This window comes from Photinus pyralis, unplaced genomic scaffold, assembly GCF_008802855.1.
Source record: "Photinus pyralis isolate 1611_PpyrPB1 unplaced genomic scaffold, Ppyr1.3 Ppyr1.4_LG6, whole genome shotgun sequence".
In the NCBI taxonomy this organism is placed as follows: domain Eukaryota; kingdom Metazoa; phylum Arthropoda; class Insecta; order Coleoptera; family Lampyridae; genus Photinus; species Photinus pyralis.
The window spans coordinates 38,746,594-38,771,885 of record NW_022170663.1 but is presented as its reverse complement, the minus strand read 5'-3'; the positions used below and the strand labels follow the sequence as shown (position 1 = coordinate 38,771,885).

General features: G+C 36.1%; 3 protein-coding genes across 4 annotated transcripts; 2 read left to right on the top strand and 1 right to left on the bottom strand.

Moving 5' to 3' along the window:
• Positions 1-670: 670 nt before the first annotated feature.
• On the top strand, positions 671-2,006 carry LOC116173863 (probable deoxyhypusine synthase). Its single transcript, XM_031491585.1, has 4 exons — positions 671-1,128; positions 1,178-1,589; positions 1,638-1,741; positions 1,788-2,006. The coding sequence occupies exons 1-4, from the start codon at positions 766-768 to the stop codon at positions 1,986-1,988; spliced, it is 1,080 nt and encodes a 359-aa protein (XP_031347445.1). The 5' UTR covers positions 671-765; the 3' UTR covers positions 1,989-2,006.
• A 2,883-nt stretch (positions 2,007-4,889) lies between these two features.
• On the bottom strand, positions 4,890-9,505 carry LOC116173862 (TBC1 domain family member 13). Of its 2 annotated transcripts, XM_031491582.1 has the most exons (9): positions 9,370-9,505; positions 9,249-9,322; positions 9,070-9,195; positions 6,972-7,267; positions 6,900-6,902; positions 6,649-6,847; positions 5,718-5,919; positions 5,547-5,669; positions 4,890-5,233 (listed from the first exon to the last, which is right to left on the bottom strand). In XM_031491582.1, exons 1-9 carry the CDS (start codon positions 9,384-9,386, stop codon positions 5,107-5,109), a joined length of 1,167 nt encoding a protein of 388 aa, XP_031347442.1. In that variant the 5' UTR covers positions 9,387-9,505; the 3' UTR covers positions 4,890-5,106. The 2 variants fall into 2 exon arrangements, with proteins under 2 accessions (XP_031347442.1, XP_031347444.1); XM_031491584.1 differs by lacking the exon at positions 6,900-6,902 and having other exon boundaries at positions 9,370-9,502.
• A 3,521-nt stretch (positions 9,506-13,026) lies between these two features.
• Positions 13,027-24,719, top strand: LOC116173440 (protein zer-1 homolog). Its single transcript, XM_031490922.1, has 8 exons — positions 13,027-13,244; positions 13,307-14,368; positions 19,297-19,499; positions 19,546-19,720; positions 23,286-23,447; positions 23,494-23,655; positions 23,708-24,110; positions 24,160-24,719. Exons 2-8 carry the CDS (start codon positions 13,307-13,309, stop codon positions 24,330-24,332), a joined length of 2,340 nt encoding a protein of 779 aa, XP_031346782.1. The 5' UTR covers positions 13,027-13,244; the 3' UTR covers positions 24,333-24,719.
• Positions 24,720-25,292: the final 573 nt, after the last annotated feature.

Genomic DNA, 25,292 nt, shown 5'->3' with positions numbered 1-25,292 from the left:
TATTGGATAAGTCATACAGACCATCAACGAGTATTCATCTCTGACACGGTGCTATCAGACACCGGGGCGTCGATTCCCGAAGATGTGCTTTGTTCACATCGACTGACCTTGATGTGAAAGTGAATGTCACTGCATTCTCGAACCTACCACATCGAGCGAAAAGTTGATCGAACGCAACGACTGGTGTAGACCACTCGTTGCGTGAAAGTCATGCGCAGTAGCAGCTACAGGACGGATCTTGCAACTGTTTTGCTAGGGGTTATTCGGTGCCCTAACTTATACATTCACATATTTTCTGTGAAATAAAACATGGAATTGTTAGACGATTTTCTGGTTATTAATAACAGTATCCTTAATGCAAAAACAAAACAAAATACAAAACTGACAAATGACAGTTCAATTCTTATCTGTGATTGGTTAGCGCATAAAGTTTGTCCACGATTCGGGAATGCAGCTAAACTTGAACTTATCCCTATCGTATACGATCATGACGTCATGGCAGCCGGTCACATCACGGAGCATATCGACTAACTTCGGGAATCGATCAGCAACTCGCGTGAGAAACCTTGCTAGTTGCTTGAGTATTCCGGCTTTTAGGTAGCGCATCGTCTGGTGAACGCACCCATAATTTTGTATGTTTCCTACGCTAGTATGGCACACACATCCTTTACAATATGATCATTTAGACACGGCCGTACCCACCGAAAAATTTAAGGTTATAAATATAAAAAATATATAACCTTCTATTTGAATGACTTCCAAACCATGAATGATAACATAAAAGAACTTTACACGGCCGCAGAAGCCGTTCTAACAAAAACTGCCGATGTCTCATTTCTTAAAGAGAAGGTTGAAGGCTACGAATGGAATAACGGAATTGACTACCACAAACTATTGAAAACCTACAAAAATTCAGGCTTTCAAGCCACCAACTTCGGTTTAGCGATAGAAGAAATAAACAAAATGATCTCGTGTAGACAACGTCCCTTACCCGAAACAAAATATGAAGACCACGATGATCCTTTTATTTCCGTTAAGACAAGCTGTACCATCTTCTTAGGATTCACGTCGAATATTGTTTCTAGCGGACTGCGTGAGACGATTCGTTTCCTTGTGCAGCATAAAATGGTCAGCAGAAAGGGAAAGATTGATTTTAACTAATCCATTTTTTGTTTAGGTAGATTGCATTGTCACAACGGCAGGTGGGATCGAGGAAGATTTTATAAAATGTCTGGCTCCCACGTACTTGGGCGACTTTCAACTGGATGGGAAAACACTTCGCGAACAGGCAATTAATCGAATAGGAAATTTGTTAGTACCTAATGATAACTATTGCAAATTTGAAGATTGGTTAATGCCGATATTAGATGAATTGCTGTCGGAACAAAAAGATAAAGGTACAGTGTGGACTCCAAGTAAAATAATAACAAGGCTAGGCGAAAAGATTAATAATGAGGAAAGTATTTATTATTGGGCGGCCAAGAATCAAATTCCTGTATTTAGTCCTGCTTTAACCGATGGCAGTTTAGGAGACATGATGTTCTTCCATTCCTTTAGGCATCCCGGTCTCGTTATCGATATCTTGTCAGGTACTTGCAAAATACATCTGTGATCGGATTGTACTTTTATTATTACAGACTTGAAGAGATTAAACATGATGGCCATTAGAGCAGTAAATACAGGTGTCATAATAGTTGGGGGAGGAGTCATAAAGCATCACATTTGCAATGCTAATTTAATGGTAAAGTTAGTTTATGTTGTGGCTAAGTGTAGTATATTTTCCACAGAGAAATGGAGCAGAATATGCAGTATTTCTGAACACGTCCTCTGAATTTGATGGTAGCGATGCTGGTGCAAGACCTGATGAAGCAATATCTTGGGGGAAAATTAAAAAAGATGCCACACCAGTCAAAATTTACGCAGAAGCTAGCTTAATATTCCCCTTATTAGTGGGCGAAACGTTTGCTAGATATCATTTTTGCAAATAAATAAGGGTTTTATGATTATTATTGTTTTAAAACTGCCATAAATCTGAGGTTGACCATAAGATGCTATAAATTTATTGCAATGCAAAGTAAAGTGTAATAATATTGCCTCGAATTTTGTTCAAATTTTCTCCCTTAATTTTGATCAAAGAAGGCCACAATGTTTATCGAACAACAAAGAATGCCCTATATGTGCACTTTCAATTTGTTATTTATGTACTAATTTTGGTGAGAACAAAGATTTGTTCATTTGTAGTTTTGCTTTTATATCTGCTGGCCTGGCTTATTATAATCATTGAATAAGCACTTATTCAATGCTATAATTTAGTATTTTCATAGTAGACTTTTGAGGCAATAAGTGAATTTGTAACATTAAGCTTACATGCGTTGATTTTTTGTTCAATATTGAAGAGCTACTGTATCTGGGAACCTGTACATCGTAGAGGCTTTCGGTAAAAAAAGTTATTACTAAAACGGCCACGAGAAAAGCATAGAAAACATTTTTAAGTTAATGAAATGGCCGCTAGGGGGCGTAACTGCAATCTGGAATCTAAAAGTGATGTTTCTGTGAATTCCGCTATATTAACCTAACAAAAAAATGTCCGGACTTTAAAGACGACGATAATCTGAACCTTTTTTGTTTGACAATTTTTCTTGTATCTCTAAAAATGAAGTGGTGCGGGGTATTCAAAGGTTTCCGTAAAGAACACCTGTATCTTCGAAACGGCTGAGCCGATTTTAACAAACTTGGGTTAATTGAAAAGAGTTATTCTTCGGCTACAAATATTATAATATTTGAAGTTTTATTAGTTTCACATATCGCCGCTTGAGGGTTTTTTTCGATATTCTGACAGAAATGGTTAATTTTCTCAAAAAAATTAAATGCGTTGGTTTGATTTTTTTTCATGAAAAAGTAGCTAAATGATGCCTAAACAAGCTCGCGAAAACCGCATCTTGATATCTTGTTCCTAACCTAAAATGTAGGCTAAAGAAAATTTTATACCCTCAAAATTTAATTTTTTGAAGCTAATTTTTCCGGAATTATTTTTATTATATAATTTGTGCTTTTAATGCCACCGTAAATGCTCGAAATGCCGACCATCACGATATATATCTATCTATGTCATATACCTACTCGTATATATCTCAAGATATCGAGATGCTGTTTTCGCGAGCTTGTTTAGGCATCATTTAGCTACTTTTTCATGAAAAAAAATCGAACCAATGCATTTAATTTTTTTGAGAAAATTAGCCATTTCTGTCGGAATGTCGAAAAAAGCCCTCAAGCGGTGATACGTGAAACTAACAAAACTTAAAATGTTATATTTGTAGCCGAAGAATAACTCTTTTCAATTAACCCAAGTTTGTTCAAATCGGCTCAGCCGTTTCGAAGATACAGGGTGTTCTTTACGGAAACTCACCACTTCATTTTTAGAGGTACAGGAAAAATTGTCAAACAAAAAAGGTTCAGATTATCGTCGACTTCAAAGACCGGACATTTTTTTGTTACGTTAATATAGCGGAATTCACAGAAACATCACTTTTAGATTCCAGATTGCAGTTACGCCCCCTAGCGGCCATTTCAGAAACTTAAAAATATTGTCCAGGTTTTGCTCGTGGACGTTTTAGTAATAACTTTTTTTACCGCAAGCCTCTACGATGGATAGGTTCTCAGATACAGTACCTCGCATTCCTAGTTGGCCACCCTGTACACTATTTCTTAGACAGCGATTGTGTGCAAGCGTAAAACTTATAGTCTGTCATTAATTACAGCAGACAAACAGGCCGATTTTAGGTTCCTTTCACTTTGACCAAGTTCAAGGTCATTCATTCAGCCCTTGGATTCTGACATTCAGTTCCGTTTGTCAACGGAGGCAGGTCTGTGCATCAGAATCTGGTTGGTTGAGCGATTTTTGGACTGAACGACGAAAGCATATCTGTTTATCGGCAAAGGGCTGGTTGAACAGAAACAGATCAGTTAAACACACAGGTATGAGAGGTTCCACACTGTATAGGTACACAGAATACGGCCTTTATAGGTATACAAATACAACCTACGATGAAGCACACATTTTGAGAGTTGGCAACCGCGCGATTTATTGGAAGAGGAGAGCTGTTTGCGCAGTCTCCAACCCTTAAAGATGGAAAAGCTAGAGGAGGAATAAAAGATCTTCTTTAAGTGAAGCAAATTTTAGTTCCGTTTGCCGCCAATAATATGGCCACCTAGTCCTTTTTGTAGGATTAAAGCAGTGAATTACCATTTTCAAAGTTAATTTCAATGTGACTTATCTCGACTAAATTTCCGAGCTTTCACAATCTTTATAATAATAACAAACTTTTGGCATTTCAGTGTTTTGTTTTGCGATTCTTCCATACCGTACTTCAGGTCATAGCGTTGATAGCGTAACATAAGGGGGCCCTGTGTTAGATGTTTGATTACATGCCACTTTTCGATATCAAATTTCTTCTTGTAGTATGAATGCCGTAGAACTGGGGAGTTAGATTCACTACAGGTCTGTTCATTAAAATGAGATGTTCCATAAAGGCAGTAGAAATAGGTCTGTTTAATAACCTGTTTCTGATAAACAGACCTGTATCGGTCGATAAACAGAACCGAAGCGAATGACTTTGGCGCATGCGCTGATCTCAAGGTCTTAGAATTGGTCTTCTTTACCTACCATTAAATTTCACCTACAACTTGTATATGATTAAAATTTTTTTGACATGTAGTTATTTTACTGATTTGGAGCAATAATTCGGTACTTGAAAATCTGCCCTGATCTATTTCTTTTGATTCACCTCAAAGGGAACAGATTTTTTAAAATCAAACATTGATTACTGGTAAGTAGTAAGGCATGTGGTACCATGAATTGAAATTGGTGAAGTTGTTTGTAAATCAAAGAGTATATACCAATATTTACTAGAGAGCTAAGAAGTACAATTGAGTCTAGATTTATACATTATAAAATTAGAAATAGGAATAACATAAATCTTATAAACACAACATTTAAGTAAGTAGCTTAAAGATTGCTAACGATAATCTTTAAGGGACGAAATATTGAATAATTGTACAGAAGCAACTTTTAATATCACCGGTAACTATATCTTGTGTGTATGATGGCTAATATAACTTCTTTGACAGTTCGTCCGCTTTTGATAAAATGATTTGTACGTCCATGGAAGGGTAATTCTGTAGCAGTTTTATGTCCGACGGAAAATCGCCATTCAAAAGTTGATGTCTTATTATTCTGTAAATAATTCACAGTTAATAATTTTTACATATTTAAGTACATATTTCAAGATATGTAAATTGTAAATGTATTGCGTTTCATCAAAAAAATGCTATTGAATTTCTCCATAACCAGAGACTCAATTGCTTTTTTAAAATTAAACTATTGTAATCCTGAGAACCCACTGAATGTCGAATGTCACACTATCGCTAATATTTTTTGAAAATTACATGGGCGTCCACTCAGAGGGAGATTTTAGATTTTTACGCCAGCAGGAAATGAATTTCCACAAACTTTTTCATAATAACGGAACACTGCCATGAGTACTTACATAATCATTGCACAACAAATATAAATAAGGAAACTAAACCGTTTTTCATCAGAAAACAAAGAATCCCATATTCTTAACACATCTGGTAACGGAAACTCTTGCGATAACAGCAAAGTGATCCATCTAAAATAATGTAAATTATTCACGGTACGCCTATACAAAATTACCAACCTGAAGCTATAATATTGCGGTCGTAATTCGAGCTGTTGAAACTTTAACCACACATCTAAATCGCTATTCTTCAACTGCGTCAACATTCGAGTCATCATGTTATTTATGCCGCACTCCGCCTCATCTAAAGTCTTAATGAAGAAGTCCCTAATCTCAGACATCAAATTCGTAAAGCAAAAGAAACTATCCGCTTCCGCCCACTCTAAAACGGCACTTGAATGATTACAGTTCACACAAAAGGGGAAAAGCGAGGGGCGATTTGCTGATCCGAAAGGCATACCAAACATTGTGACTTTATGAAAACTTTCGTGAATTTTATGACATTTTTTTGTATATTATTATTTTTATTTCTTTATTGTCGGCCAAGCCTATATTTTAAACATTGTTCTCAATAACATATTTTACTTAGTTTAATATATATAATCAAAATAGCGTATCTTTAGTATATAAACTATATATGATTATTAATCGTGAACTTGACAGGGAGATTTTCTTTTCGATAACACTTCTGTTTACTTCAGAGGAAAACATCTGCTTATCTTGGAACTAATTAGCGTTACGCGCCGATAACGAACTCTTAGCCGGCTTCGAAAAAGACACTTTTACAGAACAACACAAAATTATTTCCAAATGTCCCTGATCTTTTACACGTAATTAAAATTTACAATTACAAATCAAAGTAAGATTTTACTTGATGAAAATGCACTCCGGCGGCGAAGGAAAGTTATCGACGAGCTTTGTAAATTATTGTAATTATTAAGAACTACTTGGAGGATGTATACAGGGTGTCGCCCTATTAAAAAAACACTTCTGTCATTATAAAAGCTATGAACTTCAAAAGATCACTAGAAGTCACCCGCAAAAATTCTGTAAGGATATGTGCAAAACACAAGAACTGTAGTTAAAGAATCGCCCCTCGTGTAAAACTTACCTCTGTACGTAACATCAGGATCCGATGCGAAAGCGTAATAAATAGGTCCGAGAATTTCGTTCATGCCCTGTACGTAGCTTTGCCCAGGATTTAGTTTCGCGTACAGAAATAAAATGCGCTCGACCACCTCCCAGTGAGCCTCCTGGCCTTCGTCCATCGGCGCGTAATCCTCCGTTGCCTTTTTTAAGGATAGCGCTATCTAAACATCGGCACGTAAGTATGACGTAAGATCGCTAATTAACATTGTATACCTGCTACTGATATTACGGAAGCATGAAAAGTAATGAAGCGTTTATGAAATGCTGATGACGTGTAATACTTACCTTCGTGATTCCTAATCCTTTTCTCTCGACGTTCGCCGACTTTAAGACACGTCTTTCAACCCTCCGGTGAAGACGTTTTACGTCCATACTATTTACAACTACGCTACAAGGAAATTCGGTGGGCTGTTGAAAAAATGATATATCAGGACATAGACGCCTTACATCTTTATCGATTTGTAAGAGGACTTCGTTATCTTTAAAAAATGCTTGCCATTCGCTATCGGGATTCACACTTAAGGGATGGTCGTTTACACCTCCATCCGCTTCTTTACAGCCGGGCGTTACTATCATTTCATCTGTAAAAGTCAACGGTAAGCTACTTGGCAGAAGCGCTTAGAACGGGCGATCCGTAGGTTCGAAATTTGTGAGGTCTTTACATACTTTACAGTGATTTCTAAATTTAATTTTAGAATAATTACTCGGCTTGCCCAAATTAACAAGAGACTCAAAATTTACCGCGTTCATAAACACACACGTGACATTGTAAAAATCAATTACAAACACCTTATATCGAGTCTAAAAATCAACCTCAATTTACCCCAACACTACCTAAACTACCCGAACACTACCGACGAAAACAGAAAGAAAATTAAAACTTTTTGGAGACGCTATTTGTACCGGGGTCGTTTTCGTTTATTTTTCGGTTTGACGCAAGTAGTTAACAGAACAGCTAGTTGAGGGCAATTTGATCAAAGTTGCGTACTGCATTTTTGTAACGTCTTATGCGATAAATAACATATCATACACAACTGCATGCGGCGGCAAATTTAAAGACAGACAATTAATATTTACTCATACAAAAAAGCTTAATTAATTGGGGAAAATGTCAAATTATTTCCACATTTCTAAAGAGGGCGGCAATTTCCGGCGTCAAATAGTATCAATTCGTAGCAGACATAACTGTAAGATACTTTATATTTGTTTGAATTGCATAAATTGGTGGTCGGTTGTTTTTGGAAATTTGCAATTTGATTTTTGTTTAAAGTAACTTCCTGAAGAAATCGGCCTATGAGAACCATTTATATAAAAAGATTCTGTATTGTATTTATTGTGAGGAAGTGAATCCAAGGAAAGGATTTGGTTTTAGTGGCTTAATTATGTTTGATATTTAAATAAATTTATTGGGCACGAATGGGAATTTGATTTGCATTTAAATTCAGTATTACCATTCCTTTGGTTGGATTAAAATTTTGTTTAGCGTTGAGAAGAGGTTGTAGATTTCGAACAGGAGAATGTAGAAGTTGGCATTGTATTTTTTATATCTCTCACAAATATCTAGGGTGTCCATTATGTATGGAATATAGTATCTCTGTAAATAACGACAGTGTACAAAAATTTTCTATATAAAAGTTGTTTAATATTTTATTTTAGGCTCATTTGATAGAGATTTTGTTTCTCTTTTCGATAACACCTGTTTTTAATTCAGCGAAAAACATCTGCTTATCTTGGAACTAATTAGCTTTGGGCGCCGATAACGAACTCTTAGCCGGCTTCGAAAAAGATACTTTTACAGAACAACATAAAATTTTTTTCAAATGTCTCTGATTTTTAATCGAATAATTTTATTTTTACAACGAAAAAACTAGAGATCAAAAGCGTGATAAAATTAATTAAATTAAAGCTGTTGCGATTTTATTTTATATGCTTTTGATCGAGCGCCAATTAATATAGAAATTTAAAATGGATACAATTTGTAGGGCAGACAACGACATTCGAAAACACATAAATTCTTTTTTTTTTCATGGCATGCCATGCATGTCCATATTCCAACAAATAGTATCCAAAGTCAAGACATAAAAGGAGAGATATAAGTAGTTTACAACTGTACCTGGGATTTTAAAGACAAAGTTTTCAGGAGTTAGGATCATAGAAATTTAGTAAGCATCCTGAACTTTATAGAAATTACGTATAAAGGACTTTACAGATTTGTTTTACGACTTTAGACATAGTGTGTGTTATGGTAACTAGATTTGAATACACAGCATTAGTCAATTGTCAATCATTTGTTATTTAATAAAACATTCCTTGTAAATAATAACTAAAATAATAGAGTGATAGAATCTTAGTCTAGCGAATCGCCCCTAGTACATCTGCTTACCAATAAATTGCTGGTATAAATCTCTCTTTGTTTTCAAATGTGTACTCCAGCTTGCCTTTTCTGTAGGTAAATAATTCAACAACAACCTCCAACATAGTGCTCTTTTACCTTGGTCATCTGGGATACCTAAAACACATGTTTAGAACAACACTTTCAGCTGTGATGGGATAAATACATACCATTAAATGCTAGTTTTTGAAGATCTCGTAAATTTATGACGTCCTTATTTAGAATGTTATCAAATTCTTTTAATCTGAAAAACAATAATAATCACACATTAAATTTACGAAACAAATATACCTCGCCTTGTATGCCATGTTTTTGATTGTTTACTAATCAAAAATAGAGAGCAAGTAAATAATTTGTAAAATCCAGTTCACACGATGGAATTTGAAACTATAATATCAGTCCACACAACACTTCAGACTGCACACCATATATGTATTACATATATGCTCCACACCTTCGACCATTTTCATCCAAGCTCCACACCAGTGTAGTCGTTTTGTTGATTTAATGGCGATCATATATTCACACTAGAGGCGCTGGTGTAGTTTACAAATGGCGTTTGTAGTGTAGTTAGCAGGTTTTTAAGTAAAATTCTACTAACTTTAAAGTGAATTGAGTTTATCATGTCGTTTTTGAGACTTGAAAATATAACCTTCTTAACCCTATATCCTACTTGAAAGGCATTTTTCTATTAAGAACTCGAGGCTTTATTGAATTAGGTCGAACACGCAATTAACTTAATGTTCTAATCTATATAAATAAAAATGAATGTTTGTATGTCTCTTATGCCTGCCTAAACCGTTCATCCGATTGCGATGAAACTTTGGGGAATAGTTGGAAGTATGTTCGGGAAGGTTTCTATACAATAAAAAAAATTTCGGTCTGTCTGTACGTCCCTAAACTGTTCGTCCAATTGCAGGACGAATGACTGCGAAAGTCTATATATATAAAAATGAATCGCCGAAATTTATGTACGCGCATCACTTCAGAACGACTGCACCAAATTAAAGTTTGTATGAAAGAGCATCAAATTAGATAGTTCTTTTTTTTGTTGTGCTTGCATTATCGAAAAATGTGACGCTCTAAGGCAAGTAAATAGGAAACTCTTTTCTTAAAGCCCGCTTGACATGGAGCAATAAAAATTGCAATTGCATGCAAGTTGCAAGAAAAATTGCGAAAGGCATGCGCAGTTCAAAGCCAGCTGATCAATTGCTGCAAGAGACTTGCATGCAATTTTTATAGGACCGGTGCTATTTTTCTTGCATGAATCGTGCAATTCTAGGGATAAATCTAGTTGTTTTTGTGGCACCAACCTAGTAAAATACAGCGGCGGCAACTGTGATGCTGAGAGACGCACTCATTACTTGTTTTTACTAATCTTATTTATTCTTGTAATTTTCATGTTTCTTCAAGCAATCAAAATTTAATTTTCATTTGAGGTTAACAACTTTGTTGACAAATCCATATGTTTCTTCTGTTGGCAGACATGTGGCAATTGAAATAGAATTGCACCATGTCAAATACCATGCAATGCTTATTGCATGCAAGGATTTGACCTTGCAATTTCTTTCTGCAAGTTCTTGCGCGTAGTATTGCTCCATGTCAAGCGGCCTTAAAAATGAAAGCAAAGAATAGCCTAATTAATTTAGGAAAATAATCGTCAAGATATAAAATTACCTACCCTACATCTGCAGCTGCTTTAAAAACATGTCCGTAAATTCTATTTATAAAAAGGGCAAGGTTTACCGTGACTACAAAATTCATTCCAACCTGTGCCTCTGAGGACGACCCAACATACAATTAAGCCATAAAGAGATTAAATTTACCATTTAAGATTTACTATAAACTACAGTAGGTACGACGAGGTACTTACTCATTGGTACGGGCTTTCTCTCGCTTGAAAATAGTGTCCAAGATAAGGATGTCTATCATGGAGATCGAAACCATAGAAGATACGATGATGGTCAAATTAGAAAAAAGATGCCCAATTAAACAATTATTATCGTGCTTTAGAGTAAAGAAAAAAATTACAATTACTTCCGAAGATGTGACAGAAAAACCGCTTTTATGTTTATTAAGCGGCAAAGCAAAGCGATGCAAACTTTATAGGGGAGTCGCTGGTGTCCGTCTCTCCGTGAACACGATAACTGTCAAACGGTTGGACCGATTTGGTTCAACCTTTGCACAGTTAACATATATACCACAAGTACTAAGCCTATTGAAAATGGGCCAAATTCAATGACCCCGTGGGGTCACGTCTCTCGGTCCCTGCCAAACGCTTGAACCTATTCGGTTGAAACTGCACAGTATAGACTTATATGCCACATGTAACAAGTCTATTGAGAATGGGTCAAATCCAATGACCCCTTAGCGTCACGCCTCTCTGTCTCTGGTAAACGCTCGAAGCTATTTGGTTCAGACTTTGCACACATGTAATACTAATAAGCCAATTGAAAATGGGTCAAATCCAATGACTCCGTGGAGTCACACCGAGGTGCTCTGTCGCTTTTTAAACGCTCTTTATGGGTTTATTTTTTGCTGGTGTTATTTGAACAGATACAACAAGAAAGACAAAAGACACTTTCTTATTGCCACTTTTTGAACTCTAGAAGACAGCACCCGCGCACAACTTGCGAGCATACCAATCGGGTAAGTTCCTGGAAAATAGAAAAAATGACGTGACGTACATAAGTTGTATTCGTAATAAAATGTGCTACAAGTGTGTACTTTTTCCACGGGCCATATAAAAAAGTATAGTTTGTGATAATTTCTCCGAAACAATAACGTTGTATTAAGAATCTTCCAACGGTGCTCAAAAAAGGGCAATGAAAAAGTATTTTATGGGAACAAGAAAACGGCAGTTCTAGGTTCTAATGTAAACCCGAGTGTCTTCAAAAAGTTGATGGGTGAGTCCAATACTCCACAGAATTCCTTCCGCTTTTGAGGTTTCGTCTAGAACCAGCAGGATTATATTGTGCCAGTAGAAAGGTCAAATTACCTCAACTTACAACGCCACCTGAACCACTGAATTCATTACTTCTTTCAGGGCAAAACCCTCTGTCGAAGCATTTCTTGCAGAATATTCAACAGTTATAAGCTGATGTGTATTCCAACTGACATCATTTTTTGGCGCAAATATAATTCGGGAAAGGGGTTTCAACCCAAATTTTAAGGTATTATTTTTTCTGTAACCAACATCATGGATGTGCCATCCCAACATGTAATTACGAATACGAAAATTATAAACACCCGTGCGAAACCGGGTCGGGCAGCTAGTTACAAATAAAGATCACAAATTATCATTCAAATTCTAACGCACTCGTACAACTTTACAACTCGCCGACATTTCCTTACGTCGATGACGCTTTAAAACAGCCTTTAGTTAATTTGTATGTTAATTGTGTAATTTCTAATTGATTTCATTGTTCTTCTAAGTTTAACGTTAGTGTACTCACGCACTAATTGTAATTGCTAAACTATTCGTGGGATAATTACACTGATCACAAAATAAACAGTAGGTATTTTTCGATGTGTCGTGCTTTAATAAATGACAATTTAAATTTTTCTTAATTCTTTGTCGCATAGTCGCTCAGACTGCACGCATCATCCTTGAATGCAAATTGGTTCGAACAAATGCAAAATGCATAATACTTCAAAAATTGATTAAAGTCGTCACTAATTTGCATCAGAGACTTAAGCAGAGCTTATATTATCTTAAAATTCAAGGCAAACCATTGTCGCAATAATCGTTGCCAAAGTTTTTAAGCTACGCTTAAGCTGAGCTCCGCTAAAATTTGTCGGTGCAATCGGTCATAAATTGTATATTTTATTTTCAAAACGTTGTCAAAAACCTTTCCAGCAGCCCTCGTATCTTTCGATGATATCAATGGAATATTTTCTGTAGGGAAATAGGGGGATGAGGTTGGTAGTAGTTATATGTCACAATTGTCACTGTCCCCAAATCAGATGTCAAACGATAAGTCATAACAAAAATAGTTTATTTCTGTTTCTGAACATCTGGAATTTTCCAAATCTACTACAATTTTGAGTTTTTATTTTTGTACAACTATACACGTAACCGCAGGAAGAAATTTATTAAAATCATTTGTATAATATGTCTTTACCGATAAGATTTGGATTATTGAAATTTCCTGAATGAAGACAAAGTAATTATATTAGGATTTTACCTTATTTTTAGCACCTGCAATGATTAAAACATAATTTTTAGATGCTTCAGTCAGCCAATTGCCGACACTGTTTACCTCTACCTACAGAATCGTGCATACTATGTAGTAGTGCCGCTCCGGAATCCCTGATAGAACTCTGTGTCGACTACATTTTAAATCACCTGGACACGATATGCGAATACAAACCAAATACAGACCAACTTCGTCTTCATCATAACGTAGCTTTACCTGTAGAAATATGCGAACGACTGTTAATGGGTCGTTTGAATAGAAACAAACAACAAATTGATAGCTTTATTAATATATTTCGTGATCGACAATGCACAAGACTTAAAAGGGTCAAGTTGCATAATACAGATATCGAAGACAAAAGTCTCAAAGTTTTATTACAGCATAGATTAACGGAGTTAGAATTAAATAACTGTACATCACTAGGAATAACATGCTTAAGGTACATAACGGCGTACGGCCTTAAGTTACAGTCACTTACTGTTGGCGAGAACACTGATATCTTCCCAAGACGAGGCTTTCGCGTATTACATCGTGACGTGAACTACTTCTTCGAGAAGGGCTTCATCATATTAACACCAAACTTAAGAAGGTTGACGGTGAAGAATCTCGAATCCCTTCAACCCGAATTTTATATGCTGTTACTGAAACCTTTAGAAAATTTAACGTATTTAGACTTATCAAATTGCAGTAAGCTCGCAGACTTTTGCTACACTTCCCATTTAGTTAATTTGACATCGTTAATTTTGTACAACGTTGATACCATCGAGAACATAATACCGGCGCTGTGTAAATTGAAGAATCTACGTCATTTAGATATTTCGCAATCGAAAGAGGAGAATGGCAAATATGAGAACGGTAGTCAGTTATTGCAAGTGATCGTTGAGAATCTGACCAAACTGGTGTCTTTGGATATTTCGGGTACAAATCTGGCCGGGCGAGGAGTTGCGCAACCTAGAGAGGCCGGAGAGGAAGTCGCAATAGCTTCTGATATATCAGGGTTAGCCTCCCGTGTGAATAATCCGTTTCAATTTCTGGGGTTGTACGATGCGCAGCATGATGCGTGTTTGAGGCATCACATACCGGCGAAATTGGTAAGAGTGCCATTGTTTTATGTCCCCTAACATAGTACGTAGTCCGATTGTAATACAGAGCAACCGAAAGTATTTTATAATTCGTTACTGTTGATTTTTCCAACCATTTTTTGTATCTTCAGCGGTTTTAAAAAATCCACCACAGTGCTACCTAGGGTGGCGTTTGATGTTCATCATTTACAAGCATAAAAGTGCTCATTATTTCCTTAATAATTCTGCATGCGACTTTTGATATAAAGTTGCGGCTCTCCGTATTTATCTTTGTTTACGAAATCAAAAGTACACTTGCAGCAAATAATTATGTAATTTGTGACACTTGTTTACTTACTGGTATTCTTTTGTTTTTTTATTATAGCTGCCTACTCCGAATAACATAAAAACTGCGGGGTTTAAGCACATGGCACCCCTTATAAACATTGAAGAGAACACAAAAGACAATCAAATAGTGGTAGTTCCATTTGAAAAAGAATAGCACTTTGAACAAATGACATTGAAACAAGTAAAAATATGCAGGATGTTCTATTTAAAAAGATCAGTTATTTATTGACATCGTAAAAATGGGACACCCTGTACATTCAAAAATAATTTCTGTAGATCCGCAACCAACAATATTTTTTACCAGGCATCAGCTATGTAGGAAAAACCAACGCACTGTTGCAGGACCCTGTATATAGCCAATACTATAATATTGAATCAAAAATTTTTTGTGGCTCTTTAAAAACTGGGAAATTTTGTAAATTGTAATTTTTGGCTCTTCCGTTTCAATAGGTTACCGACCCCTGCTATAGTGGAATTACAATCAGATTCAGTACACGGATATAGGATAACAGTGTTGCCACTTCGTTGTTTTTGAGTTTTGAATATCTTGGCAACAGTGTAACAAATATGCCAGCAAAAGTTTATGCAATTTGTCCCATTAAATTATGAGTTATTGTGTTAACAAGCCGGACAAAGCTAGAACAACCGACTTATTCTTATGATGAATGTTTTACCTACCCACATATGGGCGCGGAAAAGTAAAAAATGCTAAATTACCCTTAATGTTTGTTCGTTCTCTAAATAAAACCTGATTCACTCTTTCTTCAATTGATTCAATGTACAGGGTGGCCAAATTTGGTCGTTAGTATGGGGTAACTCTTAAACTATGTTTTGTTTGGGATGTATAATTAAGAAATCGTTGTCTTTCCCAAATTTATTTTTATTCTTGTTGTTGACTGTTGTTGGCTTACATATATACAGGGTGGTGCTTAGCGCGACGCAGCATAGGGATTTCAATGGTAATTGCTTTATAGTCAATTACTAGCTCCCCTAATTATTTTAGATCAAAAGTCTAAATACGTTTTTTTAGAGAAAAAAATACTGCATCTGTTCATACTTTTAGTTATAATTTTCCGTTTTTTAAAACCGTAGAAATCAACAAAATAAAAAATTACATTTTTATAAATCAGTGATGCTTTGGAATCTTTTAACAAACTACTAGCGCATCGCATCTAAGTTATCGTTGTTTGACGTCGAACGATATTCATATTTAATTCTGTTTCAAATAACCGACGCAATAAAAGGCATCTTAGGGTAATGTTTTTTTAGAGATTGTATGCTGCATCTACATCAGATACTATTTGTTTATCATTTTCCGGGATCAGAGTACCTACATAATGTAAGAAAGAAAACTGATTTGAAGAAGATTTGTTCCTAAACTCATATTCGGATTTTCCGCTACTGCAGCCAAAACGTTGAATGTATTGTCGTTTTCCTGATGATTTTGACGGACATTTTGAACGTTATTGCACCTGCAGTTCTTTAACTAATTTATAAACAAGTATAAATTTAATATATGTCAAAGGCAAATAATGAAACGTGATCGCTGTTTTTTTTGGTAATTCCAAGGCATATCTGATTTATTGTAAAATGAACCTTTTTATTTTCTCGATTTCTACGGTTTTAAAAAACGGAAAATTATAAGTAGGTAATGATATGAACAGATGCAGTATTTTTTTCTCTAAAAAAACCTATTTAGACTTTTGCTCTAAAATAATTAGGGGAGCTAGTAATTGACTATAAAAAATTACCATTGAAATCCCTATGCTGCGTCGCGCTAGGCACCACCCGGTATCCCGGTATATGTTTCGGCCATATAATTTTAATGGCCATTATCAAAGCAATAGGTATATGAATTTATATGAAAGAAACGTTTATATTTATATTTAATCTAGTTAGTTTAATTCATTAATTTGTCGGGATCGCCATCTTTACATGCCTTCCGAAGCACGGTAGTCAGGAGACGTTTTGTGCCACTAAAAACTGGCAAATTGTGGGAGTCGAGCTCATCACCTATGAAGTTGGAGTCCGAGTCTTAAACCATTACGCCAAACTGAGACTTTTGTAATAAACCCATTTTTGATAACTTAATAAACAAAGAAGTGATAGATTTTTATCTACAAATTAAAAAATGCACTTTTGCGCATAACTCAAAAACAAAAGACTGTAGGGCAGTTTGGTTTTCAACATCGAGTTTATGTCAAAACACGAATAAAGACTGATTTGTTCTATCACATAGTTTAATTTAATTACCCTAACAACCAAATTCGGCCACTCTGTACAGGTACCATTAAAAAACTCAAAAAATGTAATATCGTTTCAAAAAGATTCAAAAAATTAAAATCTTTTTTTGAATCTTGAATTTTTTTGAATCAAGTGAATGTTTTTAATATCCCTGATGTGCCATATTTGTGAAAAGAGGATTTAATGTTTAGATGAGAATATACAGGGTGTTCCAATTAGGTTGTCATAACTTTTTAACTTGACCCCGTATACTTATTTTGAAAACGGCGGATTATGCAACAATCATTACAAAGAAACTTTTGTAATAAACATATTTCCGATAATAACCTATTAAAAAAAGGTTTTTATCTAGGAATCGAAAAAATGCAACTTTTGCCCATAACACAAAAACAAAAGACTGTATTTAGGCCAGTTTGGTTTCCAACATCGAGTTTGTCTCAAAAAAACACATAGTGACTATAAGGTTAATTTTTTTTATTGCTTATAGTTGAGTTACTTCTTATTAGCGACTAAATTCGGCGACCCTGTACAGGGCGATACGCAGTAACCGTGAGAGACACACTGTAAGTTAAATGGGGACAAAGTTGCCCCTTCTTGTGACTAAACATTTGAAATTTTTGAACAATCTTTGCAGAAATTGAGATATCACCAAAAAACTGAAAATGTCAAATTTTGGTTTCATTTTCCCTTGCTAAGAAAGTCGGAAATGGACGGTTCCCATTAGGCCCAGTTCACACTGAACGGACCTGTGGCGGAGACGTGACGCAAACAAACCACATTGAGAAGGCCAGATTGTGACATGAAATATCGTCACGCATCGTGGGTCACCTAAGTACTGACTTGGAAGAGACACGCCACTAGCGACTTGGAAGAGAGGTGACGGTGGCGGGTAGGCGGCCGACCGTGCCACGTCGCGTCAGTGTGCGATACATCGTTTGTTTCTATGGGGCAGCGCGGAGAGGACATAAGTCTGTGCCACGTCTCCGCCACAGGTCCGCTCAGTGTGAAATGGGCCTTAGAGCACTTCTTATGGGAACTTTTTTTCTGTGAATTTGAATCTGGCATAAGAATTTGCAGAGCATTCTAGATGTACAAGCTACATGCTACTACTTTCCTATTTATTATGGGCATCATATTGGTTTTTTAGCGTAGCACAACAAAGTTGTGGTAATGCTTATATGCTCAATTTTTCAGTGTCTATCTGTCGTTTGTCTGTCTGTTCCTTCCACACGATACTTTTACATAAATTTACATGAAACATTTCAAAATCAGAAGTTTTACATTTTCATCAAAACATCCACGGGTAACTAGATCTTGCTGAATCAACATGGCCATGATGGCGTTGCATTCAAATGAATTTCTTTTTTGTCCTCTACCTAATTCCATAAAAATCCAATATGGCGTCCATAATAAATAAGAAAGTAGTAGCCTGAACTTCTACATTTGGCGTCTTATGGAAATTCTGATAAGAAATTCAGATTCTCCGAAAAAAAAGTGCTGATTGAAACTGTCCATTTCTAAAATAAAAATGAAATTTGACATTTTTTCAAAAAATGGACCATTATAGTGGTTACATTACGAAATTGCAGCGAGGTGATCACTTACTTATAAAACGCCATCTTGTGTCACAATTCAAGTTTCTGTTTTCCAGGAAATTTGTCTCGCACGACTAGGGCGTTGTGCGCGGGTACACCATCCTGTTGAAACAGTTTCCAATTTTTGTTTTTTTTTGTGAACGGTACATCGTTGTATTCATAATAAAAAATGCTACGCGATACAGTATGTACCTACTTTTACAATCTATATAAGAATTCAGTTGGTGATGATTTCCTCAAAACGAAATTTTGTGTTGAAAATTTCTGTCGCTGTCTGATAGAGTTCAAATAATGGTAATGAGAAAGTATTTTTATTTTTTTGTACCTGTACCATCACAAAAAAATAAAAACAAAATCGAAAATTTCGGTTTTTCTCGCATATCTTCAGAAGTAATCCGAAATTTCAGGTTTTCTTTAAAGCATGACAATAACTCTTTAGTTGCACATCTTTTCTCTACTTTGACTATCATCGTATCTTCCATGGTTTCCGAAATCCCCAACATCCTTATCTTGAGCACACTGTATATAAAAATTGACGAAGGTAAAAATCAGTAACAAAGTATCAAATTGTGAAACACTAACTCAGTCGGGCTCGGGCCCAATGGCATAGTATTAGGTTATTAATTAAATTATTAATTGAATTCCTCTGTGTACTTTCCGAGTTAGGTGAAACAAATGCATAACGAATTATGAAATACCTATTTACTTGCTGTGTGCTATGGTCAGACTCCCATTTTACGGGACATTGTAATGTGTATAATTAAATTTTAGATTGCGGGTAACGCGAACGAGGAGCAAGTGTTGATAGCCGCACTCGCCTACCTAGATAGACCGGAAATGTTACAAAAGGTTTTAAATGAGCTTTTCCATTTTTTTCGTTTCGAAAGCTGTCAGTATGTTGGCCAAGCTCTCAATGTAGTTTTAGAGTCAATGGATAGACATATACATGAAAGACACATACAAATCTCGGGAAGGTAAGCGGGAATTCGTGTATAACACCTTTCCGAAGTAAAATTTTAGTGCTACCTTATTTTACATCGTAAAAGGCGCAGGGAAGGAATTGCACGACGTGGTTAGAATAAAACGAAGAATAATTACTACCTTGTTAAATGGAATGTTCGCCCATAAAAGTGATGACACAATGATGAGGAACGGATGTTTAACTTTGTGCCAATTCAAAATTCCGCAGGACGTGGTATGTATTTCTTTTTATTTTAAACAATGCTGTGTCTAATAAAGTAAGAGACCGCAAAAAAACACAAAAATGTATAAGATAAACAGGTAAATTTGTTGTTTTCGTGCCGTTTTTTTTCCACGTTGCTGTTGTGTATAGTAGGTATAGGTGGTATACAGGATGTAGCATCTAAGACCCCTCGGATCTTAGTTCCTTTACCATAAAACATATCGAAAATTCGAAACATAGCGGGACTAAAATAGTGCACAATTACCGGCGCCAATGTTCGGATCACCAGTGGCGTAGCAAACTTACATTTTTTAAAATGAAACACCTCATTTTATTGCAGATTTGGAAAATGCAAAGATCCAAAAGATTACCCAAAAAATTAAAAGCGGTGATATTTGTACGCTTTGTTACCTCACCCTGTAATTAGAAGAAACGTCCCCCCACAAGACGAGCAGGCGTAGCGAGAGGGTCGCGGATAAGATTCGTAAAATAACGAATATCTGAACAACTGGCTAGAATGGTGGGGAAATACGCCGACGGGGAGGCTTTAAAACTCCAGAGATATTTACTTGATTCCTTGATTTCTTCTATTAGTGAGTACCTCTGTAGATCTAAAAAAAGGTACTAAATGAATTTCAAATATTTTTAACGTTCAATGTTGGCTGTTTTTTGTGGTTAAACACAATGTTAATCATATCATTTGAATTCGAGATCAATGTGATTTTGTTTCATAATCGCGTAGTATTTTGATTTTATTTTATTGTTCATTAGGGAAATATTTTTTTTTAAAGTTATCTCTTGTAAATCTGGTCGTAACGACAAGAAAATCTGTTATCGCTGCGTCAGCTAATTAGTTTCAAGATAAGACAACACAGGTGGTCGACGACGCATTAATTTGTTAAGCAAGTGGAGGCGGAAAGTGAGAGAGGGAAGGATGTTTTATATAACAGAGGAAGACGCGAATGGTGAACTTTGTCTGTTGGTGGACGGTATTTGAGCGTATTTAGTTTTGCCAGTAACTTTTAGAAGAAAGTTACTTCGTTGCCGTAAGAGATTTTTATTACGCCGTTTAGATTTTTATTACGCCGTTTAAAGTGAGTGTTTAAGTAGAATTAAAGAAGTGAAGTTTACGAAGGAGAGAGTGTATCCACCAGCAAGGAGTCTGCATTACATCAGTAATTACAACGAATTCAGTGTCGTCTAAATTGAGAAGTGAGTTTCTGAAGGAACATCGTTTGGTGTTTGAGTGTTTGTGCGTCAGTCGGTCATTAGGGGCATCTGGAAATAGGTTTTTGTTAAAGTTATCTTCTGTAAATCTGGTCGTAACGATAAGAAAATCTGTTATCGCTGCGTAAGCTAATTAGTTTCAAGATAAGACAACACAGGTGCTCCACGACGCATTAATTTGTTAAGCAAGTGGAGGCGGCAAGTGAGAGAGGGAAGGATGTTTTATATAACAGAGGAAGACGTGAATGGTGAACTTGTTTGTTGGTGGACGGTAAGAGATTTTTATTACGCCGTTTAAAGTGAGTGTTTAAGTAGAATTAAAGAAGTGAAGTTTACGAAGGAGAGGGGGGGGGGTAAAACACATGTTCTACCTTTCATGGTATTCTAATGGAAGACCTCATCGAAATGAATTGGTTTGTACAAACTATAACTTTCGCGTGCGACTGTTTTTCGAGATCAGTGAGCGACGGGGTTGTATTCTAATCAAAGGTCTCAACGAAAGGAACAGTTTTCTACAAACTATTGCCCTTCTTTTTGTCCTCTTATTGAAGAACGGGTTGGAGGGAGAAGGGGGGGGGGAGTGGAACTAGTTTTATCCTTCATGGTACTCTAATGAAAGGTCTCAACGAAAGGAGTTAATTTATACTAACCACAGTCTTCCTCCTCGATCCCTTGTCGTGATCGGTTATAATTCCTTATATCTTAAGAGTGAATTGTCGAAGGAAACTACCTACAAAGGGCGATTGGGACGTTTGGAAGAAATATAACCATTGGGAATTTAAATAATATTTGATACATAGCCACTTGGAATAAAACCAAATTTAATGCTAGTTTCAAAATTTTGTTTTGCGCATGCGCAGTGCCACCTTTCTTATTTATGGAGGCATTTAAATAAAATTTGATACATAGCCACTTGGAATAAAAGCAAATGTACGCCATTTTCCAAATTTGGTTTTGCGCATGCGCAGTGCCAACTTTCTTATTTATGGAGGCATTCAAATGAAATTTGATACATAGCCACGTGGAATAAAAGCAAATGTAGCGCCATTTTCCAAATTTGGTTTTGTGTAGGATGTGCAGTGCCAACTTTGTTATTTATGGAAGAAATTTCGTAGAGGTGTTTTAAAAAAATGCGCTTTACCTGCACAAGGGTTGTGCAAAATTTGTACTAATTTATTCTATCGATGGCTTGCTGCGTTGTATTTGTCTTCTGACCCTGAATGCCCATTTTTTTACGTTATTTGATTGATTGATGCCGAATAAATTTGTTACATCTGTAAATGTTCTGTGTTGTGTTTTGTTCTATAGAGTCCAAATTACGACCCAGATAAGAGTTTAATTTTTTTGTTGGTACTCAGGGTCAATATTTTTTGTGGTGTCATATTTTATTTGCAAGGTTATCTAAGCTCAATATCCTTCATTTCTTTCAGGTGTCATTCTACTTTCAAGGTCATTAGACATAATGACCCCCACTTTTGCGTTGTATTTCATTTTCAAAGTTCAATACCTCATTTTTTTGCGGTGTCATATTTGATTTTTAATGGCTAATCGATACCTGGCGATGTCCTTGCCAAATGAGTCATGGTGAAATCGAGAGATGGATTCGCTTGTTCACTCCTAAATATCCCCCCTCCTCTCTGCTGCCACGTGATGGCCTTGGGAAATGAGTCAAAGCCTTGTAGTTAACCTCTAAACCTTTCTCTAGACTCAAGACTCTCTTACAAAGCATGGAGAAAATGTTACAATAGGAAACTGATACCTAAAATGAAAATTGGTTATTCTTCCCACTTACGCGATGTTGTCAGATCTGCTTTTCGCAACAGTTTCTCGTGTGAAGAGGTCAGTCATGGTAAGTTGTGCCCTGAGCCTCCCTAAGGCTTCTTGACAGTGGATGTGGGCTGGTAGGAGAAACCAAAGGATTATGATCTGGTCCTAAGAGTAGTAAGTTGCTAATCGAACGAGGGTAGGTAACAAAGCACTTGGTAAGTGTCGACAGCAGTCTCACAATCTTTCGCTCTCTTTTGTTTTGCCGAGACGAGACTACTATATAAAAAAATAGCAGGCGCTCCGGGATTTGAATCCGCGTCATCATAATCGGAAGGCGGCCAGAAGAGCGGTTGGTTACGCCGAGCTGGCCTTTGGCTGCTGAGCGTTACTCGTGACGACCATAGAATTATTATATTATTATTTAAATATATATTTTTGATTGACCTACCTTCACTATTTGAGTTTATTTAGGAGTATATTAATTTATCATCCTTTGGAATTATATGGTACAGTCACTACTGCCTCCAATCTGAAGAATGCGGTAATCAATTAGTTCAATTCACTTATCAAGGCTTGTTTTCAGATTTTCCAGTATGAGAGATTAGTTGATATTTTATTACACTCTGTCTACGGCATGCAACAAGAAAGTTTTGTACAACGGATTGGTATATACTTACTAAATTCATTGGCGTGTCAAGTGGACGGACAACAAAAAGTCAAACTAGGCGAACTTGGTGCTATAAACGTAAGGGCAATCTCTTGTTAGCGCATGTCATGCAATTCTGTTTCAGAAAATGCTGTGGTTAATCGCCGATCGCTTGGAGAGAGCACTATGCGATGACGTTTTAGAAGTAGCGTGGTCAACAATGTGGAATGTGACTGACGAGACGCCTGCCAATTGTAAAAAGTTTTTAGAAAACAAAGGCATGGAGTATTTTTTGAAATGTCTCGAAGTATGCGCGCGTTGTTGTTAATGGAGCACCTAAGTAACACGCTGGCTTTCAGAAATTTCCCGATAAAGAGGAACTGCTTAGAAACATGATGGGTTTATTAGGTAATGTGGCCGAGGTTAAAGATCTACGACATTATTTAATGACTTCGGACTACGTTACCGTATTCTCGGAGCTGTTGGATTCGTTCAGTGACGGGATCGAGGTTAGCTATAACGCCGCCGGCGTCCTATCGCATATGGCATCGGATGGCCCCGAAGCATGGACCATAGTGCATCCAACACGTGCGTCGGTTTTAAGAAGAATGGTAGATGCTATCGAACGATGGGACTTGGCATCGCAAAGAAACATAAACTATAGATCGTTTGAGCCAATTTTGAATTTGGTGAAAATTTACGAAACGCCCGAATGCCAATACTGGGCCGTTTGGGCGTTGGCGAATTTAACTAAAGTCTATCGTAAGCGCTTAAAGTAAATAATATCGCAATGCTCTCTGTCTGTTTTTAGCTGCGAAATATTGCGCGTTAGTGGAACTCGAAAGTGGTTTACGCCTTTTGCAGGACATTGTTAATCATCCCGCACCTCCGACACGTGTAAAGCAGTTGGCGGCGATCGTTCACGAAAACTGCAGGCATTTTCGGGAACACTATATTGAATCAGATTCGCTTTTAGACGGATGAAAACAAATTTCTCAAATTAATAATAATTTTTTAATGTATCGCTTCAGAATGATTTGTAAATGTTTTATTTTATTTGATATTTCAGCTTACATCATGTTTACAATATAATGTGGAAAGTTTCTTTAAATAAGAGTACTAGTCATTAAATGACACACTCTCTAAGCATAGTGAAAGAACTGTAAATTATGAATGTTTCATTTTTGGTAATTCAAATTCACCAGTGTATTTATTATGAATTTGCTATGATCCCACAAAAGATAAGTTATACAAGATGCGAATGTGTGGTAAAAGTTATTTGGTATTTGGGTTACTTAGCATGTTGATTATATGATTTATGTTATGACAGTTTATAATTTATTTTTTATAAAAATACATTCTACAATTGAATGTAATTCGTTTCGTTTGGCAAAATCGATTGCTTTGTGAGTGTTTGCCGCTTGTCATTTAAAAATTATTTCGTTAGATCTCATCCTAATAGAGATTTTTCTCCTTTATCTAGATTTGTCCCTTAAACGTTCGTAAATGAAGACAATTGCTGTACTCCATTCTTGTACTGAAGGACCTACTGCTTCATCGAAATTCTTTTTTGTCATTTCCTATCGTGAATAATCATCCAGTCAGTAAGTATATTATTTATTTGATATTTGATGAAACTCTCCGCATGAATTAATTACCTGCGGGTAAGGTTTGTTACTTTACCCACCCTGAGCTGCATTGGTGTACCAGTCGGATTGACTAAAACGAAATGTATATACTACATGGAGTAAACAAATATATAATAATTGAATCGTTGAATAAATGAAACAGAGGGAGATTTTATAACAAGTTTCTTAATCTTTTAGCGCTGTGTCGTTTTATTTTCTGAAATTGAATATGTTGTTTTAGATTTTATGATTAGTTTAGTTTCCAAAATATTCCGCATTAAAAATACAAATTCACCCTTTGTTTTTGTCACTAGAA

What these genes read in the sequence shown, in the direction of transcription:
- LOC116173862 (XM_031491582.1), bottom strand. An exon ending in TCCTGATGTTACGTACAGAG is followed by an intron (nt 5,920 to 6,648) that starts GTAAGTTTTACA and finishes GTGCCGTTTTAG; the next exon opens with AGTGGGCGGAAGCGGATAGT. An exon ending in ATTTGTTGTGCAATGATTAT is followed by an intron (nt 5,234 to 5,546) that starts GTAAGTACTCAT and finishes AATTATTTACAG; the next exon opens with AATAATAAGACATCAACTTT.
- LOC116173440 (XM_031490922.1), top strand. Translation starts at nt 13,307, where the DNA reads ATGCTTCAGTCAGCCAATTGCCGACACTGTTTACCTCTACCTACAGAA. An exon ending in CACATACAAATCTCGGGAAG is followed by an intron (nt 19,500 to 19,545) that starts GTAAGCGGGAAT and finishes GTAAAATTTTAG; the next exon opens with TGCTACCTTATTTTACATCG. An exon ending in ATTTTTTGAAATGTCTCGAA is followed by an intron (nt 23,656 to 23,707) that starts GTATGCGCGCGT and finishes GCTGGCTTTCAG; the next exon opens with AAATTTCCCGATAAAGAGGA.
- LOC116173863 (XM_031491585.1), top strand. Translation starts at nt 766, where the DNA reads ATGAATGATAACATAAAAGAACTTTACACGGCCGCAGAAGCCGTTCTA. An exon ending in TCCTTGTGCAGCATAAAATG is followed by an intron (nt 1,129 to 1,177) that starts GTCAGCAGAAAG and finishes TTTTTTGTTTAG; the next exon opens with GTAGATTGCATTGTCACAAC. An exon ending in TTTGCAATGCTAATTTAATG is followed by an intron (nt 1,742 to 1,787) that starts GTAAAGTTAGTT and finishes TATTTTCCACAG; the next exon opens with AGAAATGGAGCAGAATATGC.